The following is a 16,397-nucleotide window of genomic DNA, read 5'->3' as shown; positions in this document are numbered from 1 at the left end:
AACCCTGTCTCTGGTTATGCTGAGGGCCTTATCATAGTCTGCATGGCCCCTTGTCTCTGAATGCTCTGTGGCTTACCTAAGCCTTCTGTTCCAGCTTTGGCTCTGTGGCTTTCCCAAGTGTTCTGCTTTTGCCTTGCTCAATGGCATTCCTAGGCCTTTTGTGTTAACTGTCTGGTCTAGTCTTTGTCTTGTCTGTCCCAGCCAGTTCCAGTGTGTCATGCCTCCCTGCATTCGGTTCCAGCATTGCCTCGGCTCCAGTCTCCAATCCAGCACTAGCCTCAGTCCAAGCCCCTGTCTAGGTCCTGCTGGCCACCAGAACCCAAGGGCTCAACCTGCAGGGGAAGTGACTGGTATAGGCCGAAGACTCCCTAGCTTAGTTCTGTCTTGCCCTGTAGCCCTTGACTGTTCACGTGGGGGTTCCTCAGCCTAGCTGGATCCTCAACCTCAACAATGAAACTATATTAGAACTGATCTACAGGTCTTTAACTAGAGGAGAAAGGTCTCTTTTTCATAGTTTTTTTCCTATGTCCACATTCTTTCAAAGAAATGGCTTCTGAAGTCAGGTTCCATGGCTGTCTCTTTAGAAAGAACAATTATAGGTAAGTCAGCATTGGTTCATCTGTGTTTAGTTTAGCCAGATTTCTGTATATACTGTATGACAGTTTTAAATGGTAATTGATCTTGTGCAGCAAGTGCATTCAGGAGGGAACAGCCAGAGCCAGTTAAACTATTTTTCCGAAACTTCTGTGTGAAGGAATAATTAAAATTATAGGCTTGTGTAACTGGCTGTTTAATCCGCAGATATTTTGTATACTACGCAAACCTAGAGTTTTAGAACAAAGATGTAGGGTGTAACTTGCTATGACTGTCACTGATGTTTCCAATATTTCTAAACTAATTGAGGGATATGCTCAGGAAAAGATACAGCAGCCTAATTTAACAAGGACATAAATACCAGTGGCAAATGCTTTGGAAACTATTCTACACTGTAAAAAAAAAAATCTGTTACGTGAAGGACAAGAAATCAGTAAAGAAACAAATTCATCCTGTTGGAAAGTATATGCTAAGTTGAATAAGGAATGGAGACAGTTCATCAAGCTTAAGACTGAATACTTGTCACAGCCTATATACTCAAGCTGAATATATATATATATATATGTCTCCTTGGTCCTTATATTCTTCTTCAGATCACCTTCAAAGAATTTGTCCTGGGAGCATTCCTGTGGTGTGGTTTCACTTTGTCCAGGCAGCACTAATAGGTAGCACTGTCCAACTAAAGTTAGCCTGGTAAGTCTGGTTGGAAAAATATCTGTCCTAAAGTTATCTGGATAACTTTATCCAGGTAACATCATTTGGGTATATTCAGTGGAACATTTATCTGACTGTATTCTGCTGAATACTTGGTTAAAGTAATTTTATATGGATAACTTTCTGCTTCCCAGTTTACTTAATATGCCTCTTAGGGGGTCTCTGTAATCTACACTATCTTGTAGATTACAGAGACCCCTTGCACCTGCTCTTCTTTCTTCTCATATTACTGATATGAAAAAGGATTTCCAGAGTCCACATTCTAGTATAGGAAGCCTACAGGTAAGAAGGTTGAATGGGAAGAACAGGTAGTGGGTGGAGCAGTGTCCTTTGAGATTCCACCTTCATATGCTTTAAAATAAATGGAACTTAATCAGGCATTGTGTTAAGCCATGAAAGCTCTGAAACTTGATGTTTTATGGACTCCTGTTTCTTAGATCTAATTGTCAAGGATTATTTAAGTTTTAAAAATTTCAGACAAACAGGGGTTCCTGTTTGATTTAATATGCTAAAGTTGGAAATAGCTCACCTTTATTTTCACTGCAATTTTCTTCATCACTTCCATCCTTACAGTCATTATCTCCATCACACCGGAAGGCACTAGGGATACATTGTCCATTCTTGCACTCAGTAAGACCTTGGCTGTGGCATGCTGGAAAGAGCAGAATAGTCCACAATAGTAACATAGTAGATCAGAAATGGCCAAATCATGTTCTCATGAGCCAAAAATAGGCCAGGTCTGCAGGATATCCACAATGAATATGCATGCAAATCTATCTCATGCATATTCATTGTGGATTTCCTGAATCTTGGCCTGTTTGTGGCTCTCAAGGACCAGAGTTGGCCACTGCTGTAGTAGATGATGGCAGAGAAAGGCTAATCGGCCCATCCTTTCTGCCCAGTTTTTCAGGTCTAAATTGCTGAGTAGATACAGTATCCCAGCTGCCAGTCATAAAACTTAGACCAATGCAGGTACAAACAAAACAATGGAACAACAAACACATAACCAAAATCAATATGGGCAGATTTTAAGAGCCCTGCTCGCCTAAATCCGCCCAAATCCGGGCGGATTTAGGCGAGCAGGGCCCTGCGCGCCGGTGAGCCTATTTTACATAGGCCTACCGGCGCGCGCAGAGCCCCGGGACTCGCGTAAGTCCCGGGGTTTTCTGAGGGGGGTGTGTCGGGGGCGTGTCGGGGGCGGGCCCGAACCGCGCGGCGTTTTCGGGGCATGTCGGGAGCGTTCCGGGGGCGGGCCCGGGGGCGTGGCTATGGCCCGGGCAGTCCGGGGGCGTGGCCATGCCCTCCGGACCCGCCCCCAGGTCGTGTCCCGGCGCGCTAGCGGCCCGCTGGCGCGCGGGGATTTACGCCTCCCTCCGGGAGGCGTAAATCCCCCGACAAAGGTAAGGAGGGGGTTTAGACAGGGTCGGGCGGGTGGGTTAGGTAGAGGAAGGGAGGGGAAGGTGAGGGGAGGGCGTTAGAGGATTCCCTCCGAGGCCGCTCCGATTTCGGAGCGGCCTCGGAGGGAACGGGGGTAGGCTGCGCGGCTCGGCGCGCGCCGGCTATACAGAATTGATAGCCTTGCGCGCGCCGATCCAGGATTTTAGCAGATACGCGCGGCTACGCGCGTATCTACTAAAATCCCACGTACTTTTGCTTGCGCCTGATGCGCCTGCAAAAGTACGCCTATTCGCGCGGTCTGAAAATCTACCCCTATGTGTATATTATTTGTGAACCAGTTCAAGTTTCATTTGTAGTTCATCAATAAAGGTTAAAAGTACAATGAGAAAGCTAATCTCATATCCTAATCTGATATAATGAGAAATGGACATGACTCATTACACTCACCAATTAATATTATTTACAAACTATGTTACCGATCCTTAATGGCACCTGTTTAACTTAAAATACCATAGCATAATTTTTATGTGCCTTAATGTAAACCGTTGTAACGGTATCCACTGAACAACAGTATAGAAAAGTGTTAAAATAAATAAAATAAAATATCACTCTTTATCTAGGTCAGTTTTTATCTTCCTATACTTCATCCAACACCTAGTCCCTCTTATCCCCAAGTCTTGCCACCAAGCTTTGTAGTAATCTAAACATCTACCAATACTAATGAAGCTGTTGCTCTAACAGTCTTTTGCTTATGTCTCTATGGCCCAGCTGGATGGTTCCTGGCTACAACTAACTTGTCAACATCAACTCGATTGTCTTTTGCTGGTTCCCATTTAGCTACCTCATGTCCTGCACTGTAGCTAAGTTGTGCTTCATTTACCTATGATTTTTCTCTTTATTATCCATACTTTTTCTCCTCAGATCTTTCTTGTTTCACAGGTTCCAGTTTTTTTCCTTCTCATTATTATGTGGCTAATGGATATTTGCATCCTAAAAGCATGTACATCTAGAGTGCTTTAGAAATGATCAACAGTATTAGTATTTTCAAAACCTTTGACCATTCCTTAATTTCTTTACATGTTTCTTTTTATTTTTTCATGGTTTCTGGCATGCCTGATTACGGATATTTGATAAGAATATAAAGCAATGCTATGCTGCATCAGACCAAGGTCCGTTGAGCACAGTATCCTTTCTCCAACAGTGGCCAGTCTGGATCATAAGTACCCGATAGGTTCCCAATAGCTGATCTATTGCATCTCTCTTCCTGGGATAAGCACTGGTCTTCTCAAGTGTACCTAGCTAATAATTGTTTATGGATTTTTCCTTAAAGAACTTGCCCAATCCTCTTTTGAACTCCCACTATATTAATTGCCTTGTCCACTTCTTCTGGCAACTGATTCCATAGCTTGATTATGTACTGAGTGAAAAAATACTTTCTACAATTTATTTTAAATCTGCTGGTTGCTAGCTTCATGGAGTGTCCCCTCATCCTCTCGTCATCTGCAAACAAGCATATTTTCCCCTCAAGTTCTTCAGTAATGTCACTACTAAAGATACAGAAAATAAATCCCAGTACTGAGCCCTGGGATACCCCACTGGTAATTTTGCCCTCACCAGCATGAACTCTACTTTCTTTGTCCTTATATTCATCCAGTTTCTACAATACAATTAGATTTATTACTCTCTTTTTCTATTGCTAAACAACTGCTTCTACAATGTCCTAGTTCATATATGCAAAACTTTAAAACAGTTGTTAGAATTATGTGAAGGAAATCAGATAACTTACAACAGTTAACCTCATCAGATTTGTCTATACAGTCATGATCTCCATCACACACCCAATCAACTGCTATACATCTTCCATCTCCACATCTGTGTTCCTTCAAAGGATTGCATTCTGAGTAAGAAGAGAATAAAGAGGAGAAACAAATGATGCAGAATGAAATATATGCTTTGATCATTTGATCCTTACACTATAAGGCTTATTTAAAAAACTGAATAGTGGATTAACGCATCTTAACATTAATAAGAATACTGGCATTAAAATTTAAATGATTAATATATAAATTTATGCTAATCAACTTTTACATTTTAAGTGTATTGTATTTCCACAAAAATCTATGTTAATATGGTAGTTAATATGAAACTTTAACTACTCCCCCTATCCTATGATCCCTTCCATTCTCCCACTCAAACCCCAATCTATTAAACTCCTTCTCCTCCTCAAGCTGCAATCCCCTTCCTCGCACTACCTGATGCAATAAAGACCCTCTGGTGCCCTCCCCACCACCCAAAAAAAATCCTAGGACTATTTCTACACCTACAAAAATCTCAACTCAAGAGGCTCTTCTGTCTTCACTAGCAAGAAGGACATGAACTTCCCCTGTCAGCACTGCTGAGCTATGCAGAATGGCAACATCTAGTAGCAGCAGACAACACCATTTTGTATAGCTTAATGGGACCAGCAGGAGGGACATTGCTTATCTCCAGCTCAAGAAAACAGAAGACCTTCCAGAATCAGAAATTGAGATTCTGCAGGGGATGGTCTCAGGATTTTCTTTGAATGGGGAATGGAGGCAGCCGGAGGGTCTTTATTACATCAGGTTTGGGAGGGAGGGGGGGATCACAGCTTGCGGGGGTGGAGGATTGCTCAACAGACTGGGTTTTGAGTGGAAAGGAACGGGGATCACTAGCCTGAGGGAGAGTGATGGGTTTTCAGAGGACATAGCTCACTATTACTGGGTTTTTGGCACTAGCTGGCTGAGTTTAAAACTTCAAGGATGAGTTACCTAAATCTAGGCAGCCCAATTTCGGCTGTCTATATTTAAGAGAATTTTCATCCTAAACTTAGGCACCAAAGTTGAGCTGAAAATTCACCTCAGTTTAAGTCTTCCCTTCTAGTTGGTGCCACAGTGGTTCATTCCTAAAGTTTGATAGCGTGACCCCTAAGAAATTCCAGGGCATTAATTGGTAGAGTTGAAGTTTGAAGAGAGAGGGTGTGTTCTCTGCTCTACTCCTGCAGTGGGTTGCAGGAGTGGCACCACAGTGAGTTTTCCTGTGGGTGCCTTAGAAAGGTCTCTTGCCATAGTAGAGAAAAGCATTTCCTTTTTTCTTTTCGGGAGTGAAGAGTTCTCCCATTTCCCAAGAGAATAGAGCTTACTCCTCTGTGGCTTTGTCGCCCGAGAGGTAAAATCCTATTCTTACATTTTATCTGGAATTGCATTTTCTAAAAGCACTCTAAGAATGTGCAGCAGTCTGCAGCACCCAACGTTTTGTGGAGGAGTTTGATGTCAATCAGTCTAACTGAAGCAAAAAAGGATCCAAGACCAAAATGGCCATTGGACACGACACATGAGAAGTAGAAAGGAGAAGGAGAGACTTAACATGTCTGCATCTTGGAAAATTAGGTACGAGAGGTGTCCTACAGACAAAAATCCCTAGAGTCCATTTCCCAAGAAGTTCCTGCTGGTAAAAGCAATGGATTTAAAGAGAGGGATTTGGAGATTTGTAACTTCATGAAAGTATGTTTTAATGTGTATTATGTATGTAACACTGTTACTCGCTGAGAACTGTGGTTCAGCGGTTTACAAATTTTTTAAATAAATAAATCTCCCAAACAATGTGTACTTTGTTAAATTATCACCACTGAGCAAGTTTTATTTCAGTAGGCTTTGTATTTGTTGGAACATTAGCTCTGGTGTGAAGAATGGTCTTTTAGTGACTGCAATCCTGCATAGGCTGCCGGCACACGCAAAGCCCCGGGATGTGCGTAAGTCCCGGGGCTTAGCTTGGAGGGCATGTCGGGGGCGTGCGGAGGCGGCGTGACATTCGGGGGTGTTCCGTGGGTGGGGCCATGGGTGTGGTGCCAGCCCGGAGGCGTTCCGGGGCGTGGCTGAGGTCTCCAAACCATCCCCCGGGCTGGGGAATGGCACGCCGGCAGCTGGCCTGCGCGCGCAAGTTACGCCTGCCTTGGGCAGGCGTAACTTTCTCAACAAAGGTAGGAGGGGATTTAGTTAGGGCTCGGGGGTGGGTTAAATAGGGGAAGGGAGGGGAAGGTGGGGGGGCTGGAAAAAAAGTTCCCTCCGAGGCCGCTCCGATTTCAGAGCGGCCTCAGAGGGAACAGAGGCAGGCTGCTCGGCTCGGCGCATGCCGACCCTGAATTTTATAACATGCGTGCGGCAGGTGCCGGGTTGCGCGAAAAAATCTATGCCCGCACATAACTTTAAAAATCTACCCCTATATGTATAGCATGTTAACTTATAGTTATTTTTGTAAACTATATTTTTGACTTCCAAAATGTGGGACATGGACTTGACTTCCAAATATGAGCCCAGGGAAGTTTGATTTCTAAAATAAACCAAATAAGATGAAGCTCTAGTCACACACGGGCGGATTTTAAATGCCCTGCTCGCGTAAATCTGGGCGGATTTACGCGCGCCGGCGCACCTATTTTGCATAGGCCGCCGGCTCGCGCAGAGCCCCGGGACGCGCGTAAGTCCAGGGTTTTTTTTTAAGGGGGCGTGTCGGGGGCGGGGACGAATGACGCAGCGTTTTGGGGGCGGGATCGGGGGCGTGGTCGAGACCTCCGGACCAGCCCCCGGGTCGGATGACGGCGCACCAGCAGTCCGCTGGCGCGCGTAGATTTACGTCTGCTTCTAGCAGGCGTAAATCGAGGGACAAAGGTAAGGGGGGGTTTAGATAGGGCCGGGGGGGTGGGTTAGGTAGGGGAAGGGAACGGAGGCAGGCTGCGCGGCTCGGCGCGCGCAGGCTGCCCAAAATCGGCAGCCTTGCACGCGCCGATCCAGGATTTTATAAGATACACGCAGCTATGCGCGCATCTTATAAAATCCAGCGTACTTTTGTTTGCGCCTGCTGCGCGAACAAAAGTACGCAATTGCGCTCTTTTTTAAAATCTACCCCACAATGTGTTATAGATGAGAAAATCCTGCAGACTCTGCAGGTTCCCAGCTCTGTGCTCTTAACCACTGTGCTACTCTGCTAGTCCCATATGATTGTGATGCAAAGAAAGTCTGAAAAGAAACACCAGTGGCATTCTGCCCAGCTTTGAGATATGACTGGAAAATGGAAATAAAAGTATAGGACAGCACAAGGTAACTTAAAGGTTATTGCAGTGATATCCCTTTATATCTATCACAAGAACAACATCAATTTGCATAATGGATTTGGGGTCTGGTTTATTAAAGGAGTTTCTCAAAAGCACAGAAAGGGCCAAAATCCCTTTGCTATATAAGAGGATACTTTTCAAATGATTTACCGTATATGGTTAGAAAGTGTTCTACCTGCATTAATCTGCTATCTGAAAACTATCCTCCCTCAATGAGGCTAAAAGAAGCACAGACTTAGCCATATTAAGAGGAGGCCTCCACGGGGGTGGGTGTCTAGGTTGGGGAAAGGAAATAAGGCAGGTAAATTGCATTTCTGTCTCTATGCATATTTTCCATGAAAATCAGGTGGAAATGTCCACAGGTACTTTACTTTCTGTCGAAAACTGGAGCGAAGACCACAGGTTAAAAGTATCTGTGAACTTTGCCCCAATGCAGACAATTTGAAAATGGTTCCCTTAGGAGTGAATTTTCAAAGGAGTGGTAGGTGTGAAAGTAGCATACACGCATGTGAGTGGCTTGTTCTGGCATATATGCTATATAAAAAATACAAAAAAATCCGCACATATTTTTGATTACTTTTACCTACTTGAAAAAGCGGCAATCTAAGGGGTGTCCCGGGGCGAGGCCAAGAAGTCTGCATGGAAATTTCTATTTCATAAGAGATTTACATGAATACATTACACAACTTACTCTGACAATTTTACACCTGCTGATCATCTAGCGCAACTGATGTCAGAATAGTCTATTGTATGATCTTGGTTGGGCGGGAGGTCTGGGTGAACTGGAGGGGGGAGCTCAAGGCGATGAACCACGAGGGTCTGGACGACCTGGAAAAGGACTGGGTGAACTGCTGGAGGAATCAGCAAACTGATGAGTTCAATCACGCGCGCATGTTTTAAAATATACCGACTTCCACATATAAATCTGGGTTTTGTGCGAGCAAGTTCTATTTTTTTTTTTCACAAGTTAAATATATGTGCACATGTTTATAAAGCAGGTAGGAAAGCTATGTGCTTTCATGGCATTGCAGGTATTCCTGCTTAACCAAACATATGCGCATATGATGGGATAGACATATGTGTACGTTATAATCTGAGCGGCCCAGATACTCGCAGATTATAAAATGCTGTAGTACTTTTCTGCACAGCCAGATACACATGTATATGGGGCCACTCAGGGTTGTTTGAAAGTTATCCTCCCTATGTAGTAATATGTTCTGCTATCAGTAAGTCTTACAGCAACTTTTAAAATCATGCTGGAGAGTGTTTTCGCCGATTTGGTGTCAACTCTGTTCAGTATGGAGTAGATGTTCAGATCTGAACCTAACTGCAAAGTTATATGCACAAAATAACCTGGTTTTCAAAGACATGTATGGTAGGTAAGCAGGTTGGGATAGTGATTGTGGTATAGAAAGAGAGGTTAAAGAGAGAAGTGTGTAGAAAGAGAGCTTAAAGAGGGACATGTGTATTTTGTATGTGAAATAGGTATCTCTATGTTCAGATTATTGCACAGGTTCATGTTGGCCCTTGAGGTTGCGCTCTGGCATAGGAAGGATGAAAGTTGCTGATGTGATGCTCCCTGGCAGGAAAATATCAGACAGGATCCAGGCGGTGGCACAGACACTATTAATGGGTGCAGAACATTTTTACTGTACCTGGAGAAGTGTAAAATTTGAAAGGCTTTTGCTTTATGCAAAGTAAGCCAATAATGATATTGAGGACTGAAGCGACAAATTGTATTAAATGCCTGGGACTGAAGATTTCAAATTGTCAAATGGCTTTAAAGAAGGTAAATACATACATAGTAGCATGGTACATGATGTCAGACAAAGACTGCAATGGCCCATCCAGTCTGTCTAGCCAGGTGTTTAGAGTTGTGGCTGCTGCTTCTTGCAGGTTACCCCCATGCCTTCTTTTCAAGGTTGTAACTGCCGCTCTGAGCAGGTTAACCCTGTGCTTTCTGTTTAGGGTTGCAACTACCCCAGCACCATCTGTTTAGGGTTGAAAATGCGGATTTGTGAAGGTTATCCTGTGCCTTTCCTGAAAGCAAATTATATTCATATCAGTGCGGTTTGAGGTTGAACCACTGCAGATTGCCCCAGTATTATGTTTCCATCTTCTTGCCAAAAAGGGATCCTCTGCGTTTATCCCATGTTTTCTTGAATTCTGCTACAGGCTTTGTCCTCACTATCTCCTCTGGGAGGGCATTCCATGCACCCATTATCCTTTCTGTGAAGAAATATTTTCTGATGTTTTTCCTTGTAGCTTCAAGCTGTTACCTCAAGTTCTACAGTTTCCTTTCCACTGGAAAAGATTTGCTAGTATGTTAATATGTTTCAGATAATAAATGTCTGTATCATAGCCCACCTGTTTCTTCTCTCCTCTACTACACTGTCTGGCACAGATACTGTAGAAACCACAGCCAGTGCTTTTTACAGAGCTGAAGGATTTTCTCATAGAAACATAGATAGAAACATAGAAAATGAAGGCAGAAAAGGACACAACTGCCCATCTCGTCTGTCCTGCAAGCTCACATCTTATATGATTCACAGACTGTCGAGGTCTGGGCCTTATGATTACTTGTGTGAGTTGTGTCATGGTTAATTGGTTAAGGGTAATATGTGTCACATCTGTAAGTCACCCCCTTGATTATTTGCATACCTCTACTTCCTCTTATGCTATTTGATTTACACTGGTACATCACCCCCTGTGTTTGCTTGTTTACTCAGACTGCCCCCCCTTCCCCCCCCCCCCCAGACTATATAGTTCATGTCTTAGTTTTCTGCTGTCAGATTTTTTAACTGTATGAAGGATCCTGCCTCTAACCTGCCTCTTTCCTCATTTCACTTCTCTCACCTCTAGGGATCCGTAGTAGTTATCCCTGCCTCCAATGTGCCTCTTTACTCATTTCACTTCCCTCGCCTCTAGGGATCCAAGGTGTTTATCCCATGCCCTTTTGAATTCCTTCACTGTCCTGGCCCTCACCACTTCCTCCAATAGGGCGTTCCATGCAACTACCACGCTCTCTGTGAAGAAATATTTCCTGACATTCAATCTGAAATATCCTCCCTGGAGCTTCATTTCATGACCTCTAGTTCTCCTTATTTCTTTCCAACAGAAGAGGTTTGTTATTAAAATTGTGTCATTTATGCCTTTTAAGTACCTGAAGGTCTGTATCATGTCTCCCCTGCTCCTCCTCTCCTCCAGGGTATACATATTTAGGATCTTGAACCTCTCCTCGTAAGCTTTTTGGTGGAGATCCTTGACCATTCTGGTCACCTTTCTCTGGACTGCCTCCATCCTATCTCTGTCCCCTTTGAGATATGGTCTCCAAAACTGTAAACAGTACTCCAGGTGAGGCCTCACCAAGTGTCCACTCTGTTGCAGATCTTAGTGTCATCTGCGACTAGGCAGACTTTATCCTCTATTCCCCCAGGAATGTCGCTCACAAAGATATTAAATACCGGTCCTAACACTGAACCCTGTGGCACACCACTCAACACTGTTCTTTCTTCTGAGTAGCTTCCATTGACCATCACATGCTGTCTTCTATCCGACAACCAGTTTGTAAACCACACCACCATCTTGTCACTCAGTCCTAAACTTCTCATTTTGTTTACGAGTCTTCTGTGCGGGACCGTATCAAAAACTTTGCTAAAGACCAAGTAGAGTGGAGGAGTAGCCTAGTGGTTAGAGCAGCAGGCTATGAACTAGGAGACCAGCATGTGAAAATCACCATAATGTGATGCTAATTTTTAAAAGGGGAGGGATTGTTGTGGGAATTTTGTGAAAATGAGCTGGCTTCATGAAGCCATAACACATAGTATTGCACAGTTTTAATGCCAAAACTAACTGTACCTTTTTCATTAAGCTGTGCCCATAATGCAAGTTTTAGGGTGGGGAAAGGCCTGAGAGAGAGAGAGAGAGAGACTGAGAGAAAGAGAGACTACAAGGCCCTTGTAGTAGTTAGCTATTTATGCTACTATAGGAGGCCCACTTTGTAACTCAAGGTGAAGTATAGGTAGAAATGTAGGGATTAGGGGCCATTTTTACATGCAGAGAGAGATTTGATGTCCTTTGGAGTAAGGAAACGCAACCTAGCTTGATGGACTCTCTACCTGGGTAACATCAAGCTAGATTGAGAGAACATTGTACAAATCTCATCTTTGTGTGAGTTTCCTCACTCCAAAGGACATCAAATCTTCACAAGAGTGTACTGCTCTGTTCTTATGTCTCACTCTGCATGTAAAAGTGGCCCCTAACCCCTACATTACTACCTATACTTCACCTCGAGTTACTAGGTGGGCCTCCTATAGTAGCATAAATAGCTAACTGCTACAAGGGGCTTGCAGGTAGTCTCTCTCTCTCTCTCTCTCTCTCTCTCTCTCTCTCTCTCTCTCTCTCTCTCTCTCTCTCTCTCTCTCTCTCTGAACACTTTACAACATTATTGTGGTATTACCACAAAAAGTATATTGCATGTGATAGTTACTGCTTTTTGATAAATCTAGGCCTTATTTTGTTGAGCTTTGATAACCCTTCCACCATTTGCTGCTCGCGAGAGGTAGGAATCAGGGCTGTGATTGGGGGTGGGGGGGGGGCAGCAGAAGGTGCCTAGGGTGCCTAATCCCCTTGCATTGGCCCTGAATACAGAAAAATAAAATTCCAAGAAATCACAGTCTCAGTCAATAGTACAGTTGCACGCCCTATCAGTAGTACTCTTGGTAGGAAAAAACTTTCTTGGTCATGTCACCTGGTAGTACCTGCAAATCTGGATGCAGATCCTGAAATCCAGTGAACTGGAACTAGATTCACCTCCTTAAACAAAGCAGGGTGAGTCTCTGCTGATGCTTCTTCGGATAGCAACTCTAAAATGGCTTTTCTTCAAGCTTGTCAATCTTCTTTAGGATGCCAGCTAGGAAACTCCACTCTTTTTTCAACTGCAGCAATCTCCCTAGACAGCTGAGAAATGGGATGTACTTCTCTCTTCCTTGAGACTTCTGGTTCTTCAATAATTCTCGGTTGTGTTAAAAGCTTCCCAAGTCTGAAGGCTTAGAAACACCGAACTTAGGCTTGGACTCCAGCCACCTTCCCAGGACAGGAGTCAGGAAATACTCTCCTTTGGAGAGACCAACCAAGGGAACTTCTCTTTCCCTGCAAGAAAGACCCCCAAGGACCCTGAACTAGAAGGGCACGGAACTTTTATTAAACTACCATATATACTCATATATAAGTCGAAAAACTTTACCCCAAAACTGGTCTTTAAAATCACAGTCGTCTTATCCACAGGTCAATCCAAATATTGCCGGTACAATGGCACTTGCAGTTGCACAGGCACATCCTCCCCCCCTCCCAAGCCAGGGTCTGATTGGCGCACTTAGAACCACGTGGTTCAAAGCACACCACTGGGACCCCGCAGGGGAGGAGGGAGGATGTGCCTGAATGACCGCATGTTTATCGTCGTCCTCATAGCAGCAGCGAGGGATCCAGATGAATTGTGGGGGAGCAGCTGTCCTACCACTACACTGGGAGACCATGGGGGAGGAGGAAAGATGTTCCTGAGCAAGTGCCGTTGTTGTCCAGATAGCAGCAGGTGAGTTAAGGAATCGGGAGCGGGGAAGGATTCAAACAAGAGGGGCAGCCATAGGGGAGAGAGTAAAGGATTCTGACAGCCATTTGAATAATGATATCTTACACTCAAGAAAATGAGTACTGCGAAGAAAAATTGCATCTTACACCATATTGCTGAAACTGAAGGTTATAGAATGTGCAAAGGAGGCCAATAATTGTGTAGCTGCAAGAGAATTTGACATTAGTGAAAAACTCATCAGAGATTGGCGAAAAAAATGAAGACAAGCTGCTAGAAATGCCAAAGTCAAAGAAAGCCTTATGTTTCAAAATTGTGCCTTTTGAAGGAATGGAAAAGGATTTGAATGACTGGGTAATGGAATGCAGACAGAATAGCTACATTGTGACTACATTGTGAAGGGATTCATGCCCTTCAAATGGAAAAAGAAGAAAAATATTCAGTGACCAAAGGTCTGAAAGCATCTGGTTGGTGTTCGGAGTTCATGAATTGATATGGATTCATGCCTTCAACAGCACACAAAGATTTCATAGAAACCGCCTAAAGAGCTTGATGAAAAGAAAATGTTTGTTCCACAAATTCATTATTCAGCAGAGAATAAATAATCATTTCAATATGAATAACATTGGTAATATGGAAGAAACACCTATGACATTTGATATGCCTGGCAATTGCACTGTAGCTGGAGTTGGTGAGAAGACCTTACTTGTAAAACCAACTGGTCATGAAAAGACCCATTTAACGGTGTCCTGTCTTACCTGGCAGGTGGCACAAAACTGCATTTGGTGGTAATATTTAAGAGGAAAACAATAACGAAGGACCTAAAAACTCCAGCAGGTGTAACTGTTCGGGTTCATCCTAAAGGCTGGATGGATGAGGAGGGAACCAAAAGATGGCTGTGTGATGTGTGGGGCAGGCGACTGTCGCTATTGGTTTGGGATATGTTCCGCACACATATAACAGAGGATGTGAAGGACGATGCAAAGAAAATAGTGATCATATTAGCAGTGATTCCAGGAGGTCTGACATCAATACTCCAGCCGTTAGATGTCTGTCTCCACAAGCCTTTCAAGGACCAATTATGGCATATGTGACAACAATGGATATGTTCTGGTCAAGTAAAGTTAACAAAAGGAGGGAACCTGATGAAATCAGACATTGATTTGGTAGCAAAATGGGTAAAGTATGCCTGGGAGTCAATTCCACCAGAAATGGTCAAGAAGTCATTCCTGAAATGTGGCACTAGCAATGCTATGGATGGATCAGAAGATGACTCCATCTATGAAGACAAAAATGAATCAGCATCTGATTGGAGACAGCAAAGACAACGTTTACGCTGATGGCATCACCAAAGAACAGTTCCACAATTTATTCAGACATTCCGATAATGAAGAATCAGACTTGGAAGGATATGAATAAAAGAGAAGGATTCAAATAGGAGGGACAACCATGGGGGAGGGAGGCAAGGAGTCATACAGCAGGGACATTTTAGGGACATTTTTTAAAGTTGCTAAATGATGTTTCTTATAAGACACTTTATTCTGCTTTTAAAAAATAAATAAAAGTGATTTTCTTAAGTTATCAATTTGTTTCTTAGTATGATTTCACCATTTCATAAGCCTCCTAGGTTTTACCCTTGACTTATCCTTGGATGACAGATAAATCTTGATTTGGGGGCCCAAAAAATACCCTCGACTTATACATGCGATCAACTTATACACAAGTATATACGGTACTTACAGCTCTCACTGGAGTGTGCCAAATCCTTTCACAACTCATACTCTCTCTTCCCCCATACTGGGGGTCTGTTGAGACTTTGAGCCTATTTGAAAGGGACAGTTTTGTGTCTCCCCTTACATATATATAGTTAATTATGAAAAAGGAGTCACTTTGAAGCCAGTTTATAACATTTTCAATGAGTTTGAAATGAACAGGGACTTTAGCCCCAGTGTTTGAAAACAGTTTTCTCAGTCTGCACATCTTGCAAAAATAATTTAGAAGATATAAGCAAGAGTTATAGTAAATTTAATTTGTAGTGAGCATGGATTTTAAAACTAAAGAAGAAACAGAAAATAAATCAATAGCTCCTTAATTGTGTTAATGTCTACCTGGCAATCTAAAAACTTGAATTTGTAGATATTTGTACATCATATTCAAAAGAACCATAGAACCCAGAGTTACTTTTTTATACGATGTACAATGCTGACTAAAAGGCAAGGAACATATTTTGATTTAGATATGACATTAGACATATTAACATTTAAGCTTACCACAGACTTGCTCATCACTCAGGTCTCCACAGTCATCATACCCATCACAAACAAAGCTATAATTAAGGCATTTCCCAGTGTTACAGCGGAATAAGTCCTCACTGCAGTCTGCAAAGTAAACACAAAAAGGAAAGCTCAGTCAATCGATTTACTGTTTTAACTAACCATACAAAACCTCCCTTAATGTCCAAAGATGGATAAAATTGCTTACATAGAGTGGGCAATTTTCAAACAGTCTGCTTATGTGCAAAGTCCACAGATACAAAGATTCTGCAGAACATATGCCCAGTTTTCAAAAGGAAAGTACATATGTATTTTCCCTTTCAAAATTGCCAGGGCACAAAAGTACCAGCAGATGTTTGCACCTGCTTTTTGGGTGGTAGAATTTGTAAAAAAAAAAAAAAAAAGCAAAGATTTGAAAAATACAACCGCTGCATGTCATTTTCTGATGGGCTCAAAGTGCACATGTTACGGAACTCTGCATATACTTTTAATCAGATTGAGAAAGGGCAATTTCTAGACTATTTACTCTTCTTGTTCATTGGATATTAAAATGAAAAATGCTTAAAAAATATAAAAATATAAAAATTGAATATACATAAATATACAAAAAAAACTGAATGAGAAATTTGGTAAATAGATACTGTGACCGTACATGACGAGAAGTCTGGACGGCTCCCTTTAAACATTTAGGAGCGCGTCGTCAGGCTTG

General features: G+C 42.8%; 1 protein-coding gene across 3 annotated transcripts in view; it reads right to left on the bottom strand.

Annotated features, from left to right (window-relative positions):
* CORIN (corin, serine peptidase) overlaps window positions 1-16,397 on the bottom strand; it is a 513,735-nt gene that overhangs the window by 253,492 nt on the left and 243,846 nt on the right. For all 3 annotated transcript variants that reach the window (XM_029588293.1, XM_029588313.1, XM_029588304.1), the window contains exons 7-9: window positions 15,686-15,793; window positions 4,493-4,603; window positions 1,838-1,960 (exon numbers count right to left, since the gene is read on the bottom strand). In XM_029588293.1, the coding sequence (XP_029444153.1) occupies window positions 1,838-1,960; window positions 4,493-4,603; window positions 15,686-15,793 (342 nt within the window). The remainder of the gene's footprint in view (window positions 1-1,837; window positions 1,961-4,492; window positions 4,604-15,685; window positions 15,794-16,397) is intronic.

Source organism: Rhinatrema bivittatum, chromosome 1 (assembly GCF_901001135.1).
Source record: "Rhinatrema bivittatum chromosome 1, aRhiBiv1.1, whole genome shotgun sequence".
NCBI lineage: Eukaryota > Metazoa > Chordata > Amphibia > Gymnophiona > Rhinatrematidae > Rhinatrema > Rhinatrema bivittatum.
This window is presented reverse-complemented; position numbering and strand designations above follow the sequence as displayed.